The sequence below is a fragment of the Odocoileus virginianus genome, chromosome 23 (assembly GCF_023699985.2).
Source record: "Odocoileus virginianus isolate 20LAN1187 ecotype Illinois chromosome 23, Ovbor_1.2, whole genome shotgun sequence".
NCBI lineage: Eukaryota > Metazoa > Chordata > Mammalia > Artiodactyla > Cervidae > Odocoileus > Odocoileus virginianus.
The window spans coordinates 9,270,514-9,283,370 of NC_069696.1; the positions used below are offsets into that span (position 1 = coordinate 9,270,514).

At 52.7% G+C, this 12,857-nt stretch overlaps 1 protein-coding gene across 4 annotated transcripts in view; it reads left to right on the forward strand.

Moving 5' to 3' along the window:
* The window catches only part of ZC3H7B (zinc finger CCCH-type containing 7B), a 57,178-nt gene that overhangs the window by 15,825 nt on the left and 28,496 nt on the right, over window positions 1-12,857 (forward strand). For all 4 annotated transcript variants that reach the window (XM_070453416.1, XM_070453414.1, XM_070453415.1 and 1 more), the window contains 4 exons: window positions 7,568-7,626; window positions 11,348-11,381; window positions 11,520-11,717; window positions 12,564-12,722. In XM_070453416.1, coding sequence (XP_070309517.1) covers window positions 7,574-7,626; window positions 11,348-11,381; window positions 11,520-11,717; window positions 12,564-12,722 — 444 coding nt within the window. In that variant the 5' untranslated portion in view covers window positions 7,568-7,573. Of the gene's footprint in view, window positions 1-7,567; window positions 7,627-11,347; window positions 11,382-11,519; window positions 11,718-12,563; window positions 12,723-12,857 lie in introns of those variants that run through there.

The window sequence follows — 12,857 nt, forward strand, 5'->3', positions numbered from 1 at the left end:
CTGAATTATGTTTCCTGTGAATTTCCTGTTTTATGTTCTTTGCTCCTCTTTTTAAGTTATCATAATGATTATAGAATAAAAATAGTTGATATTAAATGCATATCTTGTGTCAAACATCTCATTGAACTTGCACAACAACCCCTGACAGTAGATACTATTCCTGTTTTACAGGCGAGGGAAGTGAGACACTGAGAAATTAAGTAGCTCATATGCAGTTAATAGGGAGCAGATCTTGGATTTGAACCAGCATGCCCCTGGGTGTGAGGTCACATACCATGCTGACATATTGATGGAATCGCTTTCTGTTGGCTCTTTTAATTCACAGCTATATTTCTGAGATGAGCTCATTTGAGTCAGGTCCCGCTTGGAATTCCTAAATTACAAGAATCTAGACCCAGAGTTGGGGGGAGGGTACCACCCTGTCTGGTGGTGGGATTCTGGGGGGATCGGGGCCTTGGTTTCCTCCTTGGGCTTTTTTCTTCTTTAGAAAGAAACAAGATTTATTTGGCTTATGTGCTCCTTGCTCTTCCACCAAGTGCCCTCTCCGAGTTGTGCCTGACCCTCACCCTGGAGGAGCTCACTTCCCTCTTTAGCTGAGAACCTTTTAACCACTGTCTTGGTCTGCTCTGGCTGCTATAACAAAATATTACAGACTGGGTGGCTTAAACAGCAGACATTTATTTTCTCACAGTTCTGGAGCATAGATGACCCAGATCAAGGTGCTGGCAGATTTGGTTACTACTGAGAGCTCTCTTCGTTTTTACAGACGGCTAGCTGCCTTCTCACTGGCCTCATCTGGCCTTTTCTTGGTGATGCCTGCCTGTAGGGAGAGGAAGGGAGAACTGTATGGTGTTTCTTCTAATAAAGAAATCAATCCTATCAGATCAGGACCCTACCCTTATAGTCTCATTTAACCTTAATGACCTCCTTTGAGGCCCTATTTCCTAACAGTCACATTGGTGGTTAGGGCTTCCAACATGTGGTTTGTGGGAGACACAAACATTCAGTATATAGATTCTACTCTTCCCACTCCCCCAAAATTCATGGTCTCATCACATGCAAAATAGGTTTATTCCATCGCAATAACCCCCAAACTATCAACTCATTCCTGCATCAACTCTCAAGTCCAGAGTCTCATCTGAATCAGATATGGTTGAGAGGAGAGGGATGATTCATCCTGAAGCAGAATTCCTCTCCAGCTGTGAACCTGTGAAACCAGACAAGTTACAAGCTTTCAAAGCACAGTGGTGGGACGGGCATGGGACACAGTCTCCTTCTCAAAGGGATTCATGGGAAAGAAGAAAGAGGTCACAGGTTCCGAGTATGTACAAAGCCCAGTGGGGCAAATTCCATTCGATTTTAAAGCCTGAGAAGCATCTTCTTTGGTTTGATGTTCCTCCTTCCTGGGCCTCTGGGCGCAGCATCACCCCCACAGCTCTGCCAGCACTTTGCCTCCCAAGATTCTGGGTTTGTAGAAAAGGAAGCAGTGGCCCCACCCTTTGAAATGGAGCAGGTGGCCCTGATGATCCCTGAATCACCTTAGGGTTATATTTCCTTTTTCTTAAAGGATAGAGAATGTTTGTAGCCAAGTAGCTCTGTCATCCTGTCCTGTAGAACTTCGGAAGTCCTACAGCCTTCTCTTTACTCTTTTTTTTCTTTTAAGCTCAAGAAGAAAAATAATTTTTTTTTTCTCCCAAACTTTAAGCTTTTTATTTTGTATTGGGGTATAGCCTATTAACAGTGTTGTGGTAGTGTCAGGTGAAGAGTGAAGGCACTCAACCATACACACACACATGTATCCATTCTCCCCCAATTCCCCTCCCATCCAGGCTGGTACATAACATTGAGCAGAGTTCCATGTGCTATGCAGTAGGTCCTTGTTGGTGATCCACTTTAAATATAGTAGTATGTACATGACCTTGCCGAAGTCCCTACCTATCCCTTCCCCTCTGGCAACCATAAGTTCCTTTTCTAAGTCTGTGAGTCTCTTTCTGTTTTGTGAGTTCATTTGTATCATTTCTTTTTAGATCCCACATATAAGGGATGTCATACAATGTTTCTCCTCTGTCTGACTTACTCCACTCAGGATGACAGTCTCTAGGTCCGGCTTTGTTGCTGCAAATGGAATTGTTTCCTTCTTTTTAATGACGGCCTTCATTCTGTCATTCAGTTTTCTCTGTCCCCTTCAGTTCAGACTGGCATTATTTCTGCTGCTATAATCCCATCTCTGTTTCTGATTTCTGCTGATGGCTGGTTTGATCCGTACTAATCTTCTTACTAAACAGTTGTTCAGCCACACACCAGTTGTTCTGGTGTGCTTTTCAGAACACTCCTCATTTTTTTGCAATATGGATACGTTATGGATATAGATATGGATACTTCTGATTCCTTTTGTTAAACAATCCCTTCTTCAATTCATCTCTCTTCTCTGCATTTTAGCAAAAGCAGTAAGGAGGACCCGTGCCAACACGTCTATACTTGGCTTAGACTTGGCTTAGACCCAGGCCACTGCTTCTGTACTCCTCTGCTAAATACCCAGTTTCATCGCTTGCAGAGTTTACCCTCCGCCAAACACTAGAACACAGTTCAGCCAAGTACTTTGTCACTTTTTAACAAGGCTCACCTTTCCTTCAGTTTCAGGTAACTTATCCTTCATTTTCACCTGAGATCTTACCAGAATTACCTTTAGTGTCCGTGTTTTTTACCACTGGAGAGGCAGGAGACTATGGTTCGGTCCCTGGGTCGGGAAGATCCCCTGGAGGAGGGCATGGCAGCCCACTCCAGTATCCTTGCCTGGAGAATCCCATGGACAGAGGAGCCTGGTGGGCTGCAGTCCACGGGGTTGTAAAGAGTCGGACACAACTGAGTGACTGAGCAGATACACATTTTTACCAGCAGTCCTTTCATGGCAGCCTAGGGGTTTTTGTAGCATGTACCTCAAAACCTTTTCAGTCTCTACTCGCCATCCGGCTCCAAAGCCGCGTCCATATGTTTAGTGTTTGTTATAGCAACACCCCACTTCACAGTACCAAAATCTATATTCGTCTAGACAGTCTGCCAGAACAAAACACTGGATCAGAACCCTCTGCTCGTGACCACATGAAACCTGAATTCCTTCCTCAGAGGCTGCATCTCCAAGTACAGTCACACTTAGGGCTTCAACATATGCGTTTGCCCGGGGACACAAACATTTAATTCATAACAACCACCTGTAAAAATGTTCTTCCCAGGGGAAGGAAACTGAGGAAATGGGAGGCATGTGGGGCGTTCGGTGCCTCCTGGGGCTGGGGGTGGGGGGGGGCAGTGTGTGTCTTTGCTCACCTGGCATTTGTTATGGAGGCTGTCTGAGGCCCATCTCTCCAGGCCTTTTGACCCAGGCTCCACCATCCCTACATGGTCATGAACAACTTCCCTAGCCTCTTGGAAGCACTATTTTCCTGCTTGATGGGGTCGTAGTGAAATTTAAGTAAATCTCATTTGTTTAATGACAACATGTTTTCATGTAGGGGAGAGCCTTCCTACTCACCATGCTCCCCAATACCCACCCCAGTCCATCCACACTGGCCTTCCTGTTCCTCCTCAAATATGCCAACCAGTCTCTATCTCAGGACCTTTGCACTCACTGTTCCTTTTGCCTCAGCAGTTTTCCCCAAACATTCACAATGATTTCTATCCTCTGGTCATTGAGGTCTCTGTTCTCAAGTCCCCTATAGAATTACAGCATCCTGTCACCCTATCCCCTTATTCTGTCCATTATTACAATTTAAATCTATTTGTTCCTTTGATTTTTAAAAAATACTTATTTATTAATTTATTTGGGTGCACCGAGTCTTTCAGTAAACTCCAGGAGTTTGTGATGGACAGGAAGGCCTGGCACGCTGCGATTCATGGGGTCGCAAAGAGTCGGACACGACTGAGCGACTGAACTGAACTGAACTGAGTCTTTCATTGCGTACGGCACGCAGGATCTTCGATCTTCACTGTAGCATGTGGGATCTAGTTCCCTGACCAGGGATTGAACCAGGCCCCCTGCGTTGGAAGTCTTAGCCACTGGACCACCAAGCCCCCTAAATCTAAATGTTGTGTCCTTCCTCCCCCAGAACATGTGCTCTGTAAAGGAGGGGAGACTTTGTCACCTTTGTTCATTGCTGAATCCTCAACAGGCCTGCAACAGGATGGCAATTCTCCAGCTGCTTACAGGTGGCTGGTGGCTCTTCAAAAGCTCCTCTTCTCATCTGCACATAATGGACATACAGCACGTGTTGACTTGAATATTCAGCATAGGAATTCTGATCTAACAGTCGTCATTTATTGTCTGCTGTGTACCAGGCCCTGAAATGAGTGCCTTCTATGTATTAAATCCTGTCAGTGGGCACTAGTTGTAATCTCCGATTTACACAGCAGGAAACTGCTGCTCAGAGGGGACCGGAACCCCTCTGCATAGCCTACGCCTGTGGCTACACTGCTGCTTTGGAATTTTGGTGGTCAGAGAAACACATTCATGCCCACTGGCTGTGGAGCCTTCATACTGCCTGGGGCAGAGAATAAAGAGAATGTTTACTCCCTGGCATGAGGGTCAGATTTGTCAGGAATTACCACAGGATGCTTACAGGCAGCATTTGTTTCTGTTAAGTCTGTTCAGACCTCAGGGCCTAGAGAACTGACTCAGAGACGCATCTGTGACCCCCGAGGTTTTCTGAGAAGACCGTGGGCTGAATGGGGCCCAGGGGGGTCGGAGTGGGGGAGCAATAGGGCATGTGTTCCCATGAGGTGTGCGCTGGTATGGGGAAATTGACCAGCAAAGGTCAAGAGAGGCTCTCGGCTGGGGAGGATGGGGTCTGATTTGTGGTTTGAGAGACCCCTGTGATGGCATTGAGGAAGTGGGGGCAGACAACACCCCAGGTGGTGGGGAGGGACGGATGGGGAGAACATGGGTGCAGTGGCCATGGGCGTGGCAGCTTTGGGGGTAGTCACTCTGGCCACACTCTGGGTTACTGGTGGTCCAGGCCTGCCGGGTCCTTCTTCCCTCCCACCCCGCACTCTCCCCCAGCTCCCTGGCCAGCGCTGGGCTGAGCTGTTGTCTTTCCACCCAATGAGCCTCTCTTCCAGGGCAAGGTAGGATCTGACCCCAGGCTCCCAGGAAACAGGGTAACTGAGTGTGTGATGGTGCCGTTGGAGAGAGTAGGAGTGGCTCCAGGGAGGAACCGGGCTTGGAAGGATGGATGGAGTTTCATTAACAAGGATGGATGGAGAAGCATGGCAGCATAGGTGGAAGGAACAGCAAAGGCAAAAGCCTGGAGGCGGGAAACCCCCCAGGCCGTCTGACTGGAGCCCTGATGTGGGGCGTGGGTGTTAAGGAGGATGAGCGCTTGTATCACAGACAGAGATGCCGAGGCCCAGGAGGCTGACCAGGAGGCCGGCTCGGGGAGGCGCGGGCAGCCTGGGGCCACTGCTGCCCGCCTCCCGCAGGAGAACAGGGTCTCAGCGGTTGGGTCCGTCCCAGCAAACACGTGCAGCGTCTTTGGCAAGAGGGAGTGGATGGCACACACTCGCACGGCTGTTGGACTGTCGTTCCGAGCCAGGCCTTCCGCACGTGTCATCTTCTGAACCCATGACAGCCAGCACGTCGGGAGCACCATCAGCCCCACTTTTCCCAGCTGTCAGGCACATGACCAAGATCCAGAGTCACGTGGTGTGCAAATGCTGGCCCTCACACCTGGGTCTGAGTCCAGAGTGCTGGCCCAAGGCCCTGGCAGGGCCAGCAGATGCATAGTGAATGCTTGCCCGTGGCCCCGGTCCTGCCTGGGGTGGGGAACGGGTGAGAGCAGTGCTGCTCTGGGAGCCTGAAGATGCGGCGTGGCTCCAGCCCTCCTGGGAAGGACCGGCGAGAGGAGCGAGGTTCCCACGGGCTGAGCCCCTCGCTCTTGATACTCCCACCCCTCTCCTTGGAGCCTCAGGGCCGCCCTGCCTGACCTGGGCCTCACGGCATCTCACGGCTCGGGGTGTGGCGAGGGCTGTGGCTTCTGACAAGCTGGGTTCCGGCCTGGTTTGCCCGCTCGCTGGTTAAGTGAGTGACCTTGGGAAAGAGACTTCATTTCTTTGTGTCCCATTTTTCTCATCTGGAAAATGGGGATAGTGACCCCCTGCCCGCTTACCTTATGTGAGGACAAGGTGGTCAAACCCAGGATGGGGAATAAAGAACAAGGAAGCAGAGAATTTTTAGAAAGTATCAATTTGGTACACTTGCTGCCTCTCCAAAGTAGTTAGGTGTTTTTTATACTTTCTTAGACCTCTTTGCCAGTGAGGCAGTGAGGACCCTCTCCCTGTGGCTGCATATCAGCCCTCTGAAGATGTTGTGCAGGGCTGAGATATGAAGCCGGAGGGGTCCAGCAGTCCCCGGCTGTCCCATCCCCCAGCCTTGCCTGAATCCTCTCACAGTAATAGTTTGATGGGCAGAACCTGGAAAGAGCCTGGGAGTGGCTGGGGTGGAAAGTGCTGGCCAGCGGGGCAGTGAGTGCCCCAGACTCCGTCTCTCCCTGGGGTAGGCCCGGCCCCCTCGGGGTTGTCACTGGGCGGGATCAGCTGAGCTCCGAGGTGGCATGGAGGAGGAGCCCGGCTGGCTCTTTGGATCTGGCCAGGAGCTTCCAGCTCCCGGGGGTTGGGGGGGGCCTCACCCTGGAGGTACCAGACCCCTAGCTGCTCTGCCTGCGCCTCCCTTCTCCTGAGGCACCCCCACCTTCCGTTGTCACTCTCTTCATCTCTGGAGCAGATCCCTGCACGAATTCAGCGCCATTCACTTGCTGTGTGGCCTCGGGCCACCCCTCAGCCTCCCTGAGCCTCGGTCTCCTCTCAGCCATAATGTGGGGAATTCACGCCACCTCGCCGAGATGGTGCGGGTACCAGGCCACCACGCCTGGTGTGGTGGAGGCCAGCCAGCTTATGATGGGGGCTCCCTGAGCTTCAGTTTCCTGGTAAACTGGGGACAAAATGACACCCACCTCGAGACTTCCCTAGTGGTCCGGTGGTTAAGACTCCGTACTTCCAATGCAGGGGGCATAAGTTCAATCCCTGGTCAGGGAACTAAGATCCCATGTGGCACATGATACTGCAACAAAAAAAAAATAGATACCCACCTCCTGGCAGTGTCAGTGAGAGCCTGATACAGAGTTCCTGGCCCACGTGTGATGCTACATTGTAGCTATAGTCAGGGCCATGCTGGCATTTTCTGTGTTTCTTCTCCCTAAACTGTGCTTGCTGGTAAAGCAAGACTTTTCCCTTGAACTTGAGGGTGTCCTGTGCAGTTTGGCAGCCCCAGCCATGTGTGGGGAAGGGCGGGTGGCCTTCACGAACCCCCCTGCTTAGGGTCCAGTGGGGTTGCAGGTGTGGAGGGAGAGCTGTGTGCTGGAGGTCTGTGTGGGCCCTGAGACGGGTCACCGCCCTCAGGTACACCCCGACACCCCGTGAGATGGGGTGAGCAGGGAGTGAGGGAGCACATACATGGTAGGGAGGTGGGTGTGGACGGCGAACGGCCCCACTGACTTCCTGATGGATGGCGTTCTCTCCGCAGAGACTGATGGAGAGGCAGAGGCGGAAGGCGGACATCGAGAAGGGGCTGCAGTTCATTCAGTGAGTGTGTGTTTGGGGCGGCGGGGGTCGGGGGGTGGCAGGGTGCGGTCCTCTGGGACATCCCAGAGCATGTCTTCTCCAGGGTTCCCTTTTCTCGCTTACTGAGCTTTTGCTGTTCAGGCTGCCCTGTGTGTTGGGAGTGAGAAGGAAGGGCTGGCGGGGCAGGGACCAGGGGTGCTTCTAACCCTGAGCCATGATCTCCAGGCACACACACACTTCCTGACCTGACCCTGGCCACCCTCTGGTCTCATCCAGCATATCATTTTACCTTCCCCCTCCACACATGCTCCTACACTCCCTGTTAATTCTCTTGCTTGTCTGTGCACATCCCATAATAAGTCAGTTATCTTTGCTTGCTGAGCACGTCTTTCCATTCCATGCTGGGCCCTTCACATCTGTCGTCTCTCTCATCTTCACAATGGTTCAGTTAAGCAGGTGGTTTTATCTCCATTTTGCAGATGAGAAAGCTGAGGCTCAGAGAGGTTAAGAAACTGGTTTACAGTCACATAGCTACTAAGTGACGGAATTCTAACCTGGGTCTCGTGGACTCCAAATCCCAAATTTCTTTCCATTATTTGCCCCTGGTACCCATAAGCTGTGTTGGTTTTTTCATCTTTTTCTTTACACACAAAATATTCTTATTAACTCTTTTCTCTCTCTGAAATGGACCCTCACAGGCACGTTTATCGTGACTCGATGAAGCGTAAGCTCCAGCCCCTCATTTGCAAGAGTTCTTTCCAAAACCCTGAAAGACTGTCTAGCAATTCTTTGTTTCTCATTTTGTGTTCTTAAACATGACTCTCTACAAAACTGGAGTTTACACATACAAACCCTCATTGCTGTTGTTGTTTAGTAGCTCAGTTGTGTCCGACTCTTGCGACCCCGTGGACTGTTAGTCTGCCAGGTTCCTCTGTCCATGGAATTTTCCAGGCAAGAATACTGGAACGGGTTGCCATTTCTTCTTCCAGAGGAGCTTCCTGACCCAGGGATCAAACTCGTGTCTCCTGTGTGTCCTGCACTGCAGGCAGATTCTTTACCACTGAGCCACCGGAAATGCCCCACAAACCCTTATATACTCCCTGATTTTGTGCTCACGCAGACCTGCAAAACGTGACCTGCCTTTTCAGCACGGGCTGGGTGTTTTTCCACACACAGACACATACACACATGATCTGCTGTGTGTTTATATTCTCACAACATGTTCTCCTTCCTCAACTTGCAAAACGGCCACTTTTCCTGGCTTCTGCCAGCTCAGAGCTGTGGCCTCACCCTTTTTCACAGGGGGCTCATCTTCCGTCTGGGGGAGTGCGTTGATCTTGGTCAAATGCCCCAGTTTTGCTCAGAGGCCATTCTGGAGAGCAAGGCAGGCCTTGGGAATCCTGAGTGTTGTAAGAATCTGTCTTCTAGTCACTGATTTCTGTGGAACCGGACCTCCAAGCCCCAGGTTTCAACCCCCATCCCGGTGCCCCTGCGTCCTGTGGTCACAGTGTCTGCGAGACGGAGAGAAGGCCCCTGCCCTCTCTGGACCATTGCGCTTGGGGGTGAATGTTGGCTGTGTGTCCTTCTCCCCCTTCCCAGAGGGAAGCTCTGAGGAGGTTTAGCGGTGGGACCCCCTCCCAGGAAGCCACACGCTGGTCTCCTGAGAGACTACAGGACGCACAGTCAGGCCTGCTCCTTTAAAAATGGCTGTTTCCTCACGTGCCGACCTTGTGTGCTTAGCTGGGCGCCGAGCGCCGCAGGAGCCATGAAGTGATGCGGACAGGTGGGTGACGGGCTTGTGGAGAGCCTTAAACACCAGGATAAGGTGACCTTGAGGACAGGGTGTGACCTATTGAAGATGAAGCTGAGGCTAGAGGTGGAAGATGAGTTAGGAGGAGAGTGGCGGGCGGCCAGGGCTGAGCGAGGCGGGACAGGCCCTGGTTTCTGATGGTGGGTGGCGAGTGGGAGGGTGGGTGGCCGGCCCCACTGTCACAGTCAGGGACACCTCCCCCTCCCTACAGGGGACCTCCAGGGTCTCCGCTCACCACTTGTCACTCACCAGCTTAGGCTGCCTTTTTTTTTTTGACTGCTCCATGACATATGAGATCTTACTTGCCTAACCAGGAATTGAACCCCTGCCCCCTGCATTGGAAACACAGAGTCTTAACCACTGGACTACCAAGGAGGTCCCTGGGTTAGTCCCTCAGTCGTGTCCAACTCTTTGTGACCCCGTGACTGTAGACCACCAGGCTTCTCTGTCCATGGATTTCTCTAGGCAAGAATACTGGAGTGGGTTGCCATTTCCTTCTCCAGGCGATCTTCCCGACCCAGGGTTCGAACCCACACCTCCTACATTGGCAGGCGGATTCTTTACCGTCTGAGCCACCAGGAAAGTCCCTAAGCTGTTCTTTTTTGCCCGGGTATTCACAGCGGCTCCAGGCAATACAGCGAGCCCCAGCCTCGCTCTCTGGCCCTGGCTTGGACCTGCTGTGTGACCTCGGGCCTGTCACTGCCCCTCTTTGAAGGTCTGATTTCCCCTCTGTGACATGAGAGACCAGAAGACAAACCGCAGCTTCCCTTCCAGTGCTGCCTTGCAGCCTCACAAATGTACCTTGGGCTCATGCTTTCTTTCTCCTTTCTCCCTGAGGGCCCTTCCCCGCCCTTCCTTTCTTTCGCACTTTCTTCTGGGCTCAGCTGTTCTGAACTGGCATTGTTTCCGCGGCTCACAGACCGGAGAGGGTGCCTAAGGACCCACTTACTTTGCTGAAGTAAGAGTTAGGTTCTACATGCTGGGCATTGGCTGGGGTTATGTGTGTCTCATGGGCAGGGACAGAAAAAGTGCAGAGACTCCCAAACAAATGGCCCCCGAGGTAGACTTTGGGTGCTGCCTGTGAATCTGAAGTTGCAAGTTTGGTTTGGAGGGACATGGTCCCAGGGACCATTTCCAGGGACTGGTTTCTTAGGCAGAGGACAGCCAGCCAGAGCTCCTTCTCAGAAATGTGCATCCGGAAAGGTCTGTACAGTCAAAGTTATAGTTTTTCCAGTAGTCATGTGTGGATGTGAGAATTGGACCATAAAGAAGGCTGAGCGCTGAAGAATTGATGCTTTCAAATTGTGGTGCTGAAGAAGACTTTTGTGACTGCAAGGAGATCCAGCCAGTCAATCCTAAAGGAAATCAACCCTGAATATTCATTGGAAGGACGGATGCTGAAGCCGAAACTCCAATACTTTGGCCACCTGATGCGAAGAGTCGACTCACTGGGAAAGACCCTGATGCTGAGAAAGAGTGAAGGCAACAGGAGAAGGGGGTGGCAGCAGATGAGATGGTTAGATAGCATCATCGACTCAATGGACATGAATTTGAGCAAATGCTGGGATATAGAGGGCGACAGAGAAGCCTGGTGTGCTACAGTCCATGGGGTTACCAAAGAGTTGGACATGACTTAGCAATGGAACAACAACAGCAGCACCTGGGAAAGCCTGGCTGCCGGGCCCTGGGGCAAAAGCAGGACCTTCCACTATCCTTTTGTAGGAAAGAGAGGGCCAGCATGGTGTTGATTTAGGGGAAAAAAAACAAAACTGCTGTCCCCTCATCCCAATCCACAAGGTGATGTCTGAGGTCTGAGCTGGGGGAACCAGCTCCCAGGCACAGTGTCTAACCTGTGGCTGTGGCTCCTGGGCCTCCGGGAGGCTGAGAACCCTGGGCCCAACCAGACCTTGTGTCCTTCTACTTTTCCCGTAGGTCGACCCTACCCTTAAAGCAAGAAGAATATGAGGTGAGCATCAGGGGCTGGGCTGGGGGCAGGCAAAGGGCAGGGTGTCCCTGATGGGGGACATGGGGCTTGGGTGGCAGGGCCAGAGCTGGGTGCAAAAGACCCCCTGAGCACCCCCATCCTCACACCCTGCCCCGGCAGGCCTTTCTGCTCAAGCTGGTGCAGAACCTGTTCGCTGAGGGCAATGACCTGTTCCGGGAGAAGGACTACAAGCAGGCGCTGGTGCAGTACATGGAGGGGCTGAACGTGGCCGACTACGCTGCCTCCGACCAGGTGGCCCTGCCCCGGGAACTGCTGTGTAAGCTCCACGTCAACCGGGCAGCCTGCTACTTCACCATGGTGAGCTCCCCGCACCGCCTGGTCCCACCCAGACACCCCCATGGCCCCTCCGCCCCCATGCCCCCTCCGCCTTCATGTCCCTCGCCCCCGCCCTCTGCTCCCAGGGCTCTCAACCCTAGCGCACAATGGACTCACCTGGAGAGCTTTTAAAGGACTAATACATAATAAAAAGTGTTGTCATGATATGGAGCCCAAGCCCTGCCCCAGATGAGTTGTTAGGTTTTTGGGGGACGGCCTGGGCCCTGGCAGGAGTCTGTGGGCCATCAGGGCTGAGGACCGCCGCCCTTATCACCGTCTCTTTCTGCAAACCCCCTCCTCATCCTTCCCTACCTTCCTCCTTTCTCCAGACTTCAGGTTCTGCCTTTCCCTCATTCTTGCAGCTCCAGCCTTCTCCTCTTCCCTGTCCTCGCTCAGGGCTTCAGTCATTCCCCAGAGCCTATGGGGCTCTGCAGTGGGCTCTGCCAAGGGTTATGGTCAGGGGAGTCGGGTCTGGATGAACGGGTCTACCAGATGTCTGTTCACATTATGTTCTGTGTGCTGAGCTGCCTTCCTGGTGTTGCCTCCTCTGGAGATGGCTTTGTTATTCACAGTCCGTGATCTTCTGAGTGGCCGGGCTCATGACTGTAGAATTCGAAGGCCCTTCCCCTCCATGTCCTGCCAATGCTCCTTGGCTGGACACACAAACGCCCTTGATTGGGAATGAACACCAGTGCTGTTTCCTGGAGCCCTCGCCCCTGCCCCGTCTGCGAGGAAGGGAGGAGGTTGGTCCTCTGCCCCGGTGCAGGCAGGAGGCTGGGGGAGGGAGGGTGTCAGGCTGATGGGCGGCCCTCTGCTCCTCTCTGGCAGGGCCTGTACGAGAAGGCGCTGGAGGACAGCGAGAAGGCGCTGGACTTGGACAGCGAGAACATCCGGGCGCTGTTCCGCAAGGCGCGGGCCCTGACCGAGCTGGGGCGCCACAAGGAGGCCTACGCCTGCAGCAGCCGCTGCTCCCTGGCCCTGCCCCACGTGAGTGCCGCCTCGCTCGCGGAGGCCAGGCTCCCCGTCCTCTCTGGGCCCAAGCGCCTCACCCCTCTGAGCCTTGCTTTCCTCCGCTGAGATGCTGATATTAACACCAGGCACTGCTAAACGTATACCGTGTAT